Source organism: Meles meles, chromosome 6 (assembly GCF_922984935.1).
Source record: "Meles meles chromosome 6, mMelMel3.1 paternal haplotype, whole genome shotgun sequence".
NCBI lineage: Eukaryota > Metazoa > Chordata > Mammalia > Carnivora > Mustelidae > Meles > Meles meles.
This window is the reverse complement of record NC_060071.1, coordinates 134420051-134433966: the sequence shown is the minus strand read 5'-3', so window position 1 is coordinate 134433966 and position 13916 is coordinate 134420051. Positions and strand designations below refer to the sequence as shown.

Genomic DNA, 13916 nt, shown 5'->3' with positions numbered 1-13916 from the left:
CCTAATTAGCAGACACCCAGTTCCATCCCAGGCGAGTCCCTCCCCCTGTGCTTTGTCTGCCCCAAGCATTGCTCTGAGTGTTTTATGGGCATTTATACCTTAAATCCACCCAACAGCGCTGTGATTTTGGTAGAATTCTCATGCCCATTTTCCTGGAGGGGAAACTGAGGGACAGAGAGATGAAGCAAATAAGTGGAGAAGCTGGGATACAAATCCAGGCTGTCTGGCTCCAGAGTCCATGCCCTTGACCTCGCCACACCTCTGGAGGCACCGTGCCTGGGTTCAAGTCCTGGCGCACCAGCCTCATCACACAGTAGGTTTGTAATCTTGGACAAGCTACTTACCCTTTCTACGTCTGGATCCTTCTTCTGTAAAATGTGGGCAATAACATCACCCGCTTTGTAGGGTTATCACGCGGACTAAGCAGGGTAGGGGATGTAAAGCGTTTAGAACAGCACCTGGCCCATAATAAGCGCTAGGTGCATGGAGACTCACAGTTTGACTTTTCGGAGTCCCATACTGCCTCTCCTGGATGTCTCCTCCTATGGGGGCTATCACTCGTTAATTACATCTCCCTTCTGGTATATTCAACCTCTCCTTCTCCAGCAGCCCTCCGCTATGGACAAGCTTCTGTCTCCTCAAGCATCAGAGGGACTCCTCCCACCTGCCCCCTGGCTGCCAAGTTCTCTGTTTTCCTCCCGAGCCAAGACTCTGGGACAAGCTGGGTCTTCTGCTGCCCCTGCACTGCCCTCCGTCTCCATCCTGCACATACTGCGCCGGCCAGGGTCTCCAGGGACCTCCCTGCTGCCTTACCTTCCTCCCTCAGCCAACACCCAGCCCTATCCGTGACACCATCCCGCGGCATCTTCTTTGGCAGGCAGGATGCGACTTCCTCTGGCTGTCCTCCCACCTCGCCGGCTCCTCACCTCCTCCCCCAGCCCTGGAAGGTGAGTGTCCGTAGTATTCCACAGCCTTGTCATTCTGCCCACTTGGGACCTCATCCAAACGCATGCCTCTGCCACCACTCACAAGGAAGACAACCCCTCTCGGTTCCTGCCCGGACCGGTCTGCAGAGTTCAGACAGGCACGCCCACCTACTTACCTGGCTTCTCCCCCAAACTGGCCCATGGCACCTCAGGCCAGTGTCCAAAAGGGACCAGACCTCTTCCCCTAACCTGCTCTCATGCTGCATTCCCAGGGCACCCGAGCTGAGGGCGACCCCTGCCTCCTTCCCTCCTCTGCCTGTCCCTCATGCACCAGAGCGCATCTTAGCACCAGAGCCCGCCTTCTCTCCACCTAACACCTCTGTGCCCCCTCCCCTGACGCCACAGTCCCTCCTTACTTTGGTTTCATCACCTCCTGCCTGGATCCTGCAATTGTCTTCTTCCCTTTTTATTTTTTAAGATTTCATTTATTTATTTGACAGAGAGAGAGAATGACAGTGAGGGAGGGAACACAAGCAGGGGCAGAAGGAGAGGGAGAAGCAGACTCCCCACTGAGCAGGGAGCCCAGGCTCCTGTGAAGGCAGAAGCTTAAGGAATGAGCCACCCAGGCTCCCCTGCAATGGCCTTCTACCTGGTTTCCCAGCCCTGGTTCTCTTTCTGAGCTAATCTAGTCCTCATGCTACTGCCAGAAAGATCTTTTCAAACGGCACACCAGACGGCGTTCCTCTGCTCACGTTTTTCAAAGGCCCTTTAAGATTAATTTCAAGCTCCTCAGCTTAGCTCAGGAGGCCTTGCTTGCTGGTCCCACCTCACCTCTCCCCACACACCAGTGAAACCAAACCAACTCCTTGCCCTTTTCTCGTGGGACCATTGTCTCCTGCCTCCTAGCCCCTTTCTCCCCTTTCTCTCCAACCTTCTGGAAGGGCTCTTTCCCAGGGCCCCAGATGGGACAGGCCCCATCTGTGCTCCTATGGCCTCGTGGTCAGAGCACTTACCCATCCCCTCCCCACTGCCAGCAGAGGGGGTGGGCGCATGGAGGGGAGGGGGCACCTGAACTAAGCAAGAATAAAGGTGGCAACAACGCCCACACTCACTGAGAGTCTTGCCAACTTGCATTATGTGTTTTAGCAGAGGGGCTGGAGGGGCCAAAAGTAGAGGCTGCAACCTTTCAGAGGAGAGACAGCCTGGGCTCTAGGCGTCTCCAGTTGTCTCTACCGTCCTGAGGAACAGGAACCCTGCCGCAGGCACTTGGCCTCAGTGGGGAGGAGAGCAAGCCCTGGGAGGGAGCCGCTGGCAGGTGGGACAGGAGATGAAGTTGGATAAGGAGGCTGCAGGCTCTGACTCAGCTGCTTCCCAGGGAGAAGGGCTTGACCTGAACCACGTGGGATTAAGAAAAGTTGGTGCAGGCTGTGGGAGGCCCTCCCTTTCCCCAGGGCGCTGGAGGCAGCGGCTGTGGCTGGCAGGTACCTGCTGACCCCTTCTGCCTCTGCAGGGGAGGGACGAGGCTGAGCCCAGGTAGGAGTCAGTTACAAGTCACGGGGTGTGCCTGAGGCTGATGACCAGCGGCAGGTGCCAGCTCCCCCAGCCCGCCTAGGGCTGGTCCTGCCTGCCCCAGCCTCAGTTAAGTTGTCCTATTCACCCAAGCGGCATGAAGACCCTTCTGGGGCAGGCCAGGCTGGAGCCTGAGAAGCTGCCTCTGGGCAGTCGGCAGGGTCAGGCAGCTTAACCCCAGGTAAGGGGGGGGGCACCCCGCAGCAGCTCTTTCTCAGGGGTCCCCAGTTTCCCCCCTCCGCCCTACCTGAGAAGCTCCCAGCCGCCTCTCTCTCCCCCTCCCCTAAAGCGATCCTAATTCCGCCCTGGCCCCCCAGCTAATTGGCCATGCTGGCAACTCCATGAGTCAGGAACCGGTTGCCCAGCCCTCGCCAGACAGAGCACTGCTGGCCTACAGCTCCGAGCAGACGAGGAGGGGCGGGGGCTGCGGAGGGAGGGGGTGGTGGGGGTGGGACGGTGTAGGAGGTGGTCACGTGACCGTCTGGGCCAAGACCCAGGGGCGCAGAGTTAATTCCTCCGCGTTCACGTGGCCGGCATTCCACAGCTGCCTCTCCCGGGGTGCTGGCGGGCAGCGTCGCCCCGGCGCCCCCGGCGACCCAAATACCTGTTCTCCCAGGCGGCCGGACCCCCCGGCGCTGCGGCTGCCGAGCCACTAACCCGGGGGGTTTCAGACGCCCGCTCCTCACTCCTCGCAGCAAAACCCAGGCGTCCCTGGAACGGTCTGCGCTCCTGCAGAGGGAGGTGGGGGAGCCCGGGCGAGGGGAGCGTGTGAATCACCTGCAGCAGTGAGGTCGGGCTGGGGCGAGGTATTTAGGGCTCCCGGCTTTGGTTATCTTGTCTGGAAAATGGGGGCAATAACAGCACCTCCTGGGGGTATTTTCCTGGCACGGGAGAGTGAGAGCAACAAGCAGCCCTAATGAAAGAGAAATAGGATATGACAATGCCTGACCCTCTGTCAGCTCCAAAGGTTACATTCAATAATGTTCCTCCCTTGCTTGTTCTTTTAGTCACAGGTTTCTGGTCTGTCACCTGGGGAAGCAATTCTGCCAGCTCCACCGAGCTGTCCGTCGCGGGGGCTGGGGGAGGAAGGGACACAGCTATTGAGGAGAAAGGATCTGGACGCTAGGCTGCTAAGGATACCTGGCCTCTGTGGCCACCGCCCCTCTTCTCCCCACCCCCATTCCCTCCAGAGAACCCTCTGAACCACACAGGAGCTCACTCAAGGAGCCCAACACACCACAGCAAAGCAGGCACACCGTGTGTGGGCCAAGGACACACGTGGTGCGTTCACCCTTTGTCCAGGAGTCTATGAAGAATTACAGCTAATCCCTAGCTGGGGGGTCAGGAGACACCCCAGACCCAGACTGGGGCTCTGACCCAGGTAAGTTGCTTGTCTTGGACCTTCCTTCTTATCTTTGGCTTGTCCCAGGATCTATCCCCAGGAGGTATATATTATAAACCTAAGCTTCTTTGTGCATCTAATACTAAAACTGTACCCGAAATAACTGCCAGAAGTTCTTCCCTCCGGAGAGGGGGACTGAAGACCTGAAAGTGGAAGGAAACTGACCAGCTTTTCACTGAGGATCTTTTCATGATGTTTGGTTTTCTTTTTGTTTTAATCATGTATATGGAATATCTTTTTTTTTAAGATTTCATTTATTTATCAGAGAGAGAGCCCTAGAGAGAGAGAGAGAGAGAGAGAGAGCAAGCACAAGCTGGGGGGCAGAGGCAGAGGGAGAAGCAGATTCCCCGCCGAGCAGGGAGCCTGACGTGGGGCTCCATCCCAACACTGCAGGACAGTGACCTGATCTGAAGGCAGATGCTTAACCGACAGAGCCACCCAGGCGCCCCTGTAATATCTTTTTAATAATTAAAATATCCTACCCCCGGCAGAGGGAAATGGTGGAGCCAAGAAGTTGGGCTTTATCCTGTAGGGCAACAGGGAGCCAAGGGAGATTTCCAAGCAAGGATGGACCATGCTCAAATGTGCAGAAGAATTGACTGCTACAGGGCCATAGCCTGGAGTGAGCAGAGGCTGCTCACTTCTGTTGGACACCTGCTGGGAGGCTGGGGTACTTCTAGGAGTCTAGCCTAGACAGGGGACCCATCAATTGGGGGCCCACATTATGGCGCTCACAGAGAGGTAAGTTTTCCTGGATCAAACCCCAAGACTAACCACAGACCGCATACACACTACACACGGTGTCTTATACAGGGTGGATGCACATCTGTGACCCCAAGGAGACAGGACAACCAGGCCAGGCTCAAGAGTTCATTGCCACTTCTGTTCCCCTAAAACAAGCAAGAATGCCAGAGAAGATGGTGGCTTGTGAGGCTGATGCTCTCCAGAGGAACAAGTTGCCTTAGAAATGAGAACCTTTCTTTGTTTCCTGCTCACCTCTCTGTTCAGTCAAAGCTGAGACAGAGGTGGGCTCATTCTTTTTTTTTTTTTAAAGATTTAACGAATTTATTTATTTAGAGAGAGTCTGAGCAGGGGGAGGGGCAGAGGGAGAAAGAGAGACTCCCTGAGCTCAGCACAGAGCCCCTCTCCTAGGAGGTTCCCAATTGCCTGCCCCTCCTGTGTGCAACCTTGCTCACTGGCACTGGCCAGGTTCACACACAGTCTCTGGAAGATGAAAGAGGGCTGAGGATGGAGATGTAAGCTCGGAGCCTGGATTTCTTGGGCCCTCGGGATCAGAAGTTAGAGACCTTTTGCACGGAACAACCTTGGAGTCCCGGGATAGAGTCCAGGCTCCAGGGTGCCCTGGACTTGAATTACATAACAGGGCTGCTCTTGTGTGTTTAACCTCTCTGAGCTCAGCTAACACATCTGTAAAATGGGAGTCATCAAGCCCTCCTTCAAGGCTGACCTAAGGCTTGGACGGTCTCGTGGGCATCTACCCAACACATGACGCCAAAGGTGGGAGGGAGGGGGGGCTCTTGTCTCTTTCAATTCCCTCTTTGTCAGCAGGGAGAGAGGGCCAGGTAGAGGAGGGTGATGGGGAGAGAGGAGAGAAGCCCCAAATTAGCTCAAGAGAAGGCAGGAGGAGTCCTGGTTGATCTTTCTCTCTCCCTATTTACTTCTATGCCCAGATAGTTGCTTATCTGTTTAAAGCATCAGAAGTTCCTTATCAGCAAAGGGGGGAGGTGGCGAGAAGATCCACAGCTTAAAGGTTCAGACTCCACTGGTTCTTATTCCCCTCACATTTACAGTCAGAAACCTAGAAACTTCTCTGAACATCCCCATCCCCAAGTGGAATGGCTACAAGAGACCAAGGGACAAATGCTGGTTCCTAGTCCCTCGAGAGTTAGTGCAAACACTGAACCCTCCCCGCCCAGGCGTTCATACTCCTTCTTCTACCTCATTGTCACCTTTTCTCATATACTGTTCCAGTTAAGCCAGGTGTCCTTATTTTATTATTTACTTATTTTTTTTTTTTTTAAAGAAAATATCCATTAGAGCTGTTCCTTAACAGGGACCTAGTCCAGGTTCTGCCACGGCGTGACCACAGGAATTTACTCCCCCTCTCTATGCCTTGGCAGCCTTATCTTTACAAGGTGGATGGACTAGACCTAAGGTCTAATCTCGGGTTCTGTGGCTGAACTGTAGATGTGCATAGACTCCTTTAAAAATAGAGTAGTACTGGTGGCATTCCAGAAGGGAACTGGGGGGCAGAGGGGCCAATGACACCTAAAGAGCCCTTATAGGGCTGTATCCCCCCTTTGCACCTTCTGAATTTTGTAGCAAAATTTTGTAGCAAAATTTTTATCTTTATAAAAATAAATACATAAAATTGATACTAAAAAGGAAAGAAATGTTTACAAATCCATGTATACGAGGGCATCTGTACTTTCTGGGAAAGGATCTGTATCTTTATCAGATTTTTCTGCAGTGTCTCTGACCTCAAAACGGTTTAGAAAGCACTTCACTAGATGACCGTAGTAAGGTCATTCACAGTTCTCCTTTCCTTGATTTGATAAAGTATGAGAGAAAACAAAAGTGAATTTCAGTAGTCATTACATTAACAGTCTGGGCTGGATGCACGAATCTTCCACCCACGAATCTTCCATTCAATAACGCAGGCACGCGTGCCCACATGAGCTGAGTGGGTTCATATGCCGACGCAGGACACAGTGGCCCTCTCCTATGGTGCAGTCTTTAGAGGTCAACGTCAAAAAATGACCCCCATCAGCCCCTTCCCTCAAAACTCTCCTTGCCTGACCTCCATGCCCATTAAAAGAAGCATCCAGCTTGGATTAGTCGTATAAATAATACATATAAGTAAATACAATATGGATTGTTAAATGTTGGCCACCTTGGCTCTGTAGGGGAAGGGAGGGAGATGGATGGGAAGTGGGGTAACTGGGGAGATCCATCCAGGGGTGATGAAGAAGCCCAGGCTCACCCAGGATCTCCGACTGAATATCTGAATCCCCAAGAATCCTCACGTGCCAGAGCAGAAAACGTTTCCGAGGCGTGCAATGTGGAAAGCTTTGGAAAGGGGGAACCTAGCTTAAAAGTACCAGACTAGCGGCTGAATGGGTCAGAGCAAAGAGAAAGGTCACATGGTTCCAAAAAAAGCGAAGGGAGAGCCGCCATTTAAGAAATGGCCCCTGGCTAGGGTAAACTTTAATTAACTGTGCCATTATAATTCTCTTCCAGCCCGAGTTCCACCCAACCCTCGCTCTCCCTCCCACTCCCTCCCGCCTCTCCCCCAGGCCTCATCAAGTCAGCCTTCCTTCGTGAAACCAAACTGGCCGCCTTTGCTGGATACTACTGCCGCTCCTAATAATGCACCCAGCAACAAGAAGGGGGAGCAACTACGCCGTTCTCAGTTCCTAATGACAGGCTCTTTCCTACCTAAGTGCACCAAAGCAAGGGTCTTGTAATCCTGAAAGTTCCTGAGCATAACACCCTACCAATGAAGACACAGTGGCAGGCCCCCAGCAGCGGCGGTGCCCACAGAGACAGGTAACAGGACCGACTCCCACTTGCAGCCACTGAACTGGACTCAAAGGTCCGCATCCCGACAGGTAATCCACACGTCGAAGTGCACATGCGCAGTTCAGTGCTGTGGCGGCACCCACGGCTCCTTCATTCAATGGTGGTTAAGTTACACCCGTGACACTCTCTGTATTCTCAGGCTGCTGAGCTTTACCCATTTGAAGAGTGTGTGTGCTGGGAGTGGGGGTTGGGAGCACCTTACAGGATCTTCCAGGCGAAACATGCTTGGTTTTTATTAATGAGCTTATGAGAAAAGCCAACCCAGACCTTTAAGTGAAATGCGTGATTGGTAGCCAGGCAAGGATGGGTTTTAGAATTAACTCTTCCTACAGTCTGCTATGCATTATCACCCCCAAGTTAATTACCCCTGAGGATGAAAATAGGTTTCATGACTCATAAGCACCAATACAACACTTGGCAGCAGATGAAAATGCACGGACACATTTGCAGGAAGCTGACACGCATATCTATTTATATGTGGGGAGATTCTTAAAGAGGTGAGACAGCCACCTCCCATGTACCAGGATTAAGAGGCTGCAGATCCATCAATTGCCAGTTATCCACACCCTAAAACACACAAACACACACACACACACACACACACACACAGAATCATGGTTTCCACTATTTCAGTGATGGTGGTGGCTAATCAGGAACAGAAACTAAAAGGGTATTATTAACAGCGAGTCCCAACACCTACCCAACCTCCACACCGGTGCTCTGGGCTAACCAGTGATTTGCTTTTCCCCAAACATGCCTGCACCCATACCCACCTCCCTACCCTCCTGCTCCTGCACCCTCTTTGAGAGGAGTGGGGTGAGGCGCCAAGTATCTCCCCTTATTCGCTTATTCCTCACCTTGATGGGGGCTGACCTGGCCCAGCATGCCCCCCTCCTGGGAGTCCAGGTGTGACCAGGAATGAATTTCAGACGGGTTTTGTTTTGCTACCTCCCTCCTGTTTTCTACTGTTCCATTCACCTCCCACAAAGTACAAGGTCCACACCAGGTTTGTTTGCCTTGCCCCAGCTCTGGGAGAGTTCCAGTCTGGTCTCAGCCAAGGGGGCTCAGAGCTCTAAAGGACATTCCTGTCCTGGTCCCCTACCCTTCTGTACCTCTGTACCTTCTGTACAAACACCGCCAGAAAGATTGATTAGATGAATATTTGAATTTTTTCACCAGTGGGAATGGTTTTATTTGGTGTCATAAGTGACCTTTACCTCAGGAACTGGATTTGGCTTTTTTCTGTCTTGCCCCATTCCCCACAATGATCTTCCGACCAGCGAAGTGTTCTGCCTTTAGAAATACTTATGAAGGAGGGAGGGTAGAAAAACGAGTGATGAATGAGGTGGCACTGCTTTTCCAATGCATCAGCTGGAAGCTGCTGGCAACTCTCCTGGCTCAGTACATGCATTTGTTTCCCTGGTGCCCACACCCCGCCTGCCTCCGCTGACAGCTCCCAGCTCTGTGGCATTTTTGCTTTATATGTGCAGTAAGTGTTATTTCTGCCACATCTAAGAGACGCAGCATCCTATTTTTTTTTCCCCCACTTGCACAAGTCACAGCTGCACTGGGGATCAGCACACACTTGAGGCCACAGGGCGAGTTCCCGACAATGCCATTTGCAGCTGGGGTGCTCATTGGGAAAAGAGAGACGCAGAAGAGTAAACAGAAATTGCTTAGTCAGCAACTGTCCCGCGGGGGGGGGGGGGGGGGGGGGGGGGTGGTGAATGTAAATAGCCTAGTGGGAGGGGGGCAGTCCCCCAGCACGGGGCCTTCCCCAGATGCCACCTCCTCAGAAGAAGGTTTGTGGAGGCACCAGCATTTGTGTTCTATGTTGATAGGGAGGGTGTCCCCTCTGTTGGAACTATGTGGCCTTAGCTCTAGAAAAACACACTTGCTGACTCGGGGCAGAATTAATATCAATTGAATTTATTACAAGTTACTAAGCTCCAAGGCACATTACAGTGTTCTGTTAACTACAGAAATGTATAAAGGACAAACAGAGCAGATTCCCCATGTCTAGCATTTCGCTCTACTGTTCAAAAGCATCCGTGCATCAATAAAGCAAAAACAAAACAACACGTGAAGATCCAACACATTCAGGTCAGTAGAAACAAACCAAAACATTTTCCCTCACAAACTTGCAACAGAAAACACCCCGCCCCCCCAACACCCCCCCCCATTACCATTTTGCAAACAAAACAGAAAAACAAAAAACAAAACAACAAAATGGAACAAAATAAAGTGAAGACTTCAACTCTTGGGGCTGTTTAGAAAGAAGCTTTCACCATTTTATAGCATCTTTTTTTTTTTAGGCAGCAACACTGGCCTTGGCAAAAAAAAAAAAAAAAGTCATTTTCTTTTGTGTTTTTTTTCCTTTCAGAGAGTGCATAACATTTACAAAAATACACACCAGCAGCAGTCGTTGCTAAGGGCTATTAATTCTGTACCTAGGCAAACACTCTGCCACCAAATAAATGCTGACGAAATGATGCAAATGACCCAACCAATATTATACTGCTTAACACAAACCAGCTTATCCTTCAAATGAAGAAGTTACATACCTTTTGTTTCAAAATATAGAAACATACGACGAAAATAATGTCTATACATAAGACTAACTTTTTGCAGTTTGTTATATTCACAATTCTACATCTTGGGGGTGAGGGGAGGGAGGGTCACTGTGGGTGGGGGAGGGGACCTCTGGATCGGAGAGAAGCTGCTCAGGGGCAGAGGAGGTGGCGGTCTTGTGGTTCAAGGGTCTCTCTCCTTTTTCACTTTAACATCTCCAGCTAAGATCGTCGCGATTTCGCCCTGCATGAAGGCCCAAGGTACATTCGACCCAACCAGAGGGCATTTCTCTCCGCTGGGGCAGTACACCTCGCCGGTGGCCCCCTGGGCCTTGATACTCTCTCTAGAGCAAGGGAAACAGAATTTGTGGCTGGGGACGGATGGGCACTGAACGAAATGCGTGTCCTCCAAACGTTCGTGGCAAATGGTACAGCAGAGGGGCCCGCTGTTGGCCATAGGGGAATCCGGAATGTTTTGGGGGTGCACTTGGTCCATGCCCGGGTGGGTGCTAGGCGGCGGGGGCGCCACCTGTAAATTCAGGTCCCCGTTCCGCGATGCCAAGCGGCGCTGCCCGGGCACGGAGGCCGGTGACACCGGGCTGCTGCTGTTGCGCCTCGCGGACGCAGTGGTGGAGTGCACGGAACTGCCGTCCTTGGGCGAGTGCGCCGTCCCCAGAGTGTCTGCCACCGACATGAGGGCGGCCATGGGGGACGGCCCGTTCTGAGGGGCTGACTCGGGCGGGGTGGTCCGGTTGGAGTGGGGTCCCAGGGGCGGAGGCGGTGGGGGCGGACCCCCCGCGGCATGCCCCGGAGCCGCAAAGCCCCCAGCCGACATGGTGAGCTTTAGGGCCTCACTCTGGTTCGCCATCCACTGCTGCCTCTGCTGCTCCTCGCCCAGTTTTAGGGCGCCCTCGGCGGAGTCCGGGGGCTCGGGGGACGCCTTCCTCTTGCGAAGACTGGCGGCTGTGCCTCGGCCCGAAGGGGTGGCGGGCGGCAGGGTCCCGGTGCCCGGGGGCGCGCTGGGGGCGCGGCTTAGACTCACCAGCGCCGTGGGCAGCATGGGGCAGCTGGCGTCCAGGTAGGGCTGGGGCAGCATGTCGGCGCCGGGCACGCCCTCCTTGAAGAAGCGCACGGCCTCAGGCAGCAGGTCTCCAAGCAAGCGCCAGTCCCCAGAGCCGTGCTTCTTCTCGTACTCCAGATACTTGAAGCCGGAGGAGAGACCCCGGCCGAAGTCCTTCATACAGTCCTGGTACATCTGCTTGGCCACACCAGATGCGCTGGAGTACACGTTGCCTGAGCCCGTGGGGTACTCAATGAACAGCTTCAACTCGTAGTCCATGCCGGGCTTGGAGACAGCGTCGAAGGCAAAAACACGGCCCAGGAGCGAGTGGTCCTTCTTGAAGCGCACCTCGTAGGGCGTGCAGCCAGCCAGCGTGAGCAGCGTGTCGCGGACCATCTTGGGCTTGTTGGCCCACTCCTCCGCACGGTTGCGCAGGCTCTCGCTCAGCTCGGCCAGGGCCTCGGCGTTCCGCTGCTTCTCCTTCAGCTCGCGCTCCTGGTCTGTGCTTGAGACCGAGCCGGGCCTTTTGCCACCAGCACCCACAGCCACCTCGGCCACCGACGACGAGGTCGAAGACGACGCCGAGGACGACGCGGTTGATACGCCGGGAGCGCCCCCAAGACAAGCGGGGCCCCCGGGCGCCCCTGGGGGCGCGGGCGTCGGGGGCCCACGACTGCCCAGGCCGTGGGGCGGCGGTGGGGGCAGCACGGCGGCACTGGCCGGGCCGTTAAGTAGAGTCTGCGGCAGCAAGTTGGGGGGCACCGTGAGCTGGGGGCCTCCACCTCCCCCCGGGTTGGGCAGCCCTGTCACTAGCCCACCATGCGTCCCGCGCCGAGACGCCACCGACGCCGCGGCTGAAGAGGAGTTGGGGCTCTGCCGGTTCAGCTCCGGGGGGTCCCTCCTCCGGTGTCGGCTTGGGGAAGCCATTGGGGCCCCCCAGGCCGTTGGGCAGCCGCGCGGCGTGGCTGCTGCTTCCCAAGCTCACCGGTGGTGGCGGGTACTCGAAGCGGCTGCGCTGCTCCACCGCGGCGGCGGCGGCCGCGGCGGCGGCGGCGGCCGCGCTCAGGCCATAGCGCTCCAGGCCGGACGGGGCCGCCAGCACAGCAGGCTTGCTGGAACCATCGACGTGGTTGAGCTGCTGTTGCTGCTGCTGCTGCTGCTGCTGCTGTTGCTGCTGCTGCTGCTGTTGTTGTTGTTGCTGCTGCTGCTGTGCGGCGGCGGCTGCCGCCGCTGCTGCAGCCGCCGCCTCCTTAGCCGACAGGGCCACCGTCTTGACCCCGACGGGCGGCGGCGGCCCGGGGGAGCGGCCGTCCTGAAAACAGCCGTGCGCCCGCTTCAGCTGGCGCGCCGTCTCGATCACGAACTCGATGCGATCGGCGCCCTCGTAGTTGACGCAACCGCGGCATACGGGTTCCGAGAAGTCCCAGATCATGGCCCAGGGCATGCGGGGCAGGTCGCACAGGTAGCAAGACTGTCTTCGGGAAGAGGACACCTGCGCCGCCGACATGATGCCGGCCCTGGGGAAGGTAGGCCCCCGCCCAGGCTGTCTCCGCGGCGCCTTCTCCTCCGGGAGGACTGGCCGGCTGGGGAGGGAGTCCGGCTGCAGTGGAGGAAGGGGGGGCGAGAAAGTTCTGCCCCAGGGGCTGGAGGGAGCGCGAGTCTCCACCGCCGGCGCAGCGCCTCTCCGCGGGGGCTCCACTGCCGGGGCGGCGGACGAGTTCAGCCCGCTCCTCGCCCCCACCTCCTACTGCGGCTGTGTCGTCGGGAGGGGAGCTCAGACGCCTTCTTCCTGGTGCCGCGGACCCGGGCTGGAAGCTCCGGCCCGAGGGGAGGGGGCGAGGGTGCCGGGTGCTGGCCGCCGTTGGCTCTTGGCCCCCTCCCCGGAGTGGCTGGTGCTTGGAAGCTCGAAAGGGGCTGTCTCTTCCTCTCCCCTGGGGGCCCCCCTACGAGCTGCGTCCTCTCCCCGCCAGGCTCCCTGGGGCGAAGGCTAGAGGGTTCAGTGCCACCCGGTGCCCGGGTCCAATCTTGCTGAAGTCGCCGCTTCCCCGGAGGGCCGGGGGTTGGGAGGGGGTGGCAGCCGAGAGGAGCTTCTCCCCTCCGCAGCGTCGGCCGTTCCGCTGGCGGCGGCTGGGTTTGCACGGCCGGAGGGAGCCGCCGCGGCCACTGCTTCCAGGACGCACGAGAGCAGAGGAGAGGAGCGCACGCACGCAGACTCCCGCCGCCCCCAGGCCTGGCCGGCGCCCGGGCCGCCGCGGCTGGCGGCGCTCACGTTGGCTGCAGGGCGCTCGCGCGGCGCCTCGGCCCGGGTCGCATCCCTTCCCGCTCGCACTCGCCCGGAATGTGGGGTTGTGATTGTTACTCTACGTTCCGGAGGCGCGTCTCGGCGCTCCCGCTCGCGCTGCGGCTCGCGCTGTCCCCGGCTTGGCCGCGCGGGATGCCGCCCGGGCGGAGCGCTGACGTCACCGCCATGCTCTGCACCAGTTCTCCCCCCTCCCTCCCCTTTACACTTCCTCTGTCTGTGGAGCCCACTTGTTGCTCGCGAGAGGCGCATGCGCGGCAGGACGCCCAGATTCCTCCCAGTAGGCCCCGCCTCCGCGCCTCCGCCTTCCCCTCCCCCCTCGCCGAGTGTGTACAACAGCTGAGGCCTGGCGAGCTAATGCTGGACGTCCTGGCCGGGGCGGGGCGGGGCGCGGGGCGGGGGGAGGGGGAGGGTGGAAATTAAACAGACGATGACCTTTCCTTTCCCCGCCCGGCTTTCCCAAGTAAAAACGCATTTAAAAACCACA

General features: G+C 56.5%; 1 protein-coding gene across 1 annotated transcript; it reads right to left on the bottom strand.

Annotated features, from left to right (window-relative positions):
• Positions 1–9409: 9409 nt before the first annotated feature.
• Positions 9410–12786, bottom strand: IRF2BPL (interferon regulatory factor 2 binding protein like). Its single transcript, XM_046009559.1, is given in 2 exon segments — positions 9410–12024; positions 12026–12786. Coding segments are annotated over 2 exon segments (2382 nt in total). The 5' UTR covers positions 12638–12786; the 3' UTR covers positions 9410–10254.
• Positions 12787–13916: the final 1130 nt, after the last annotated feature.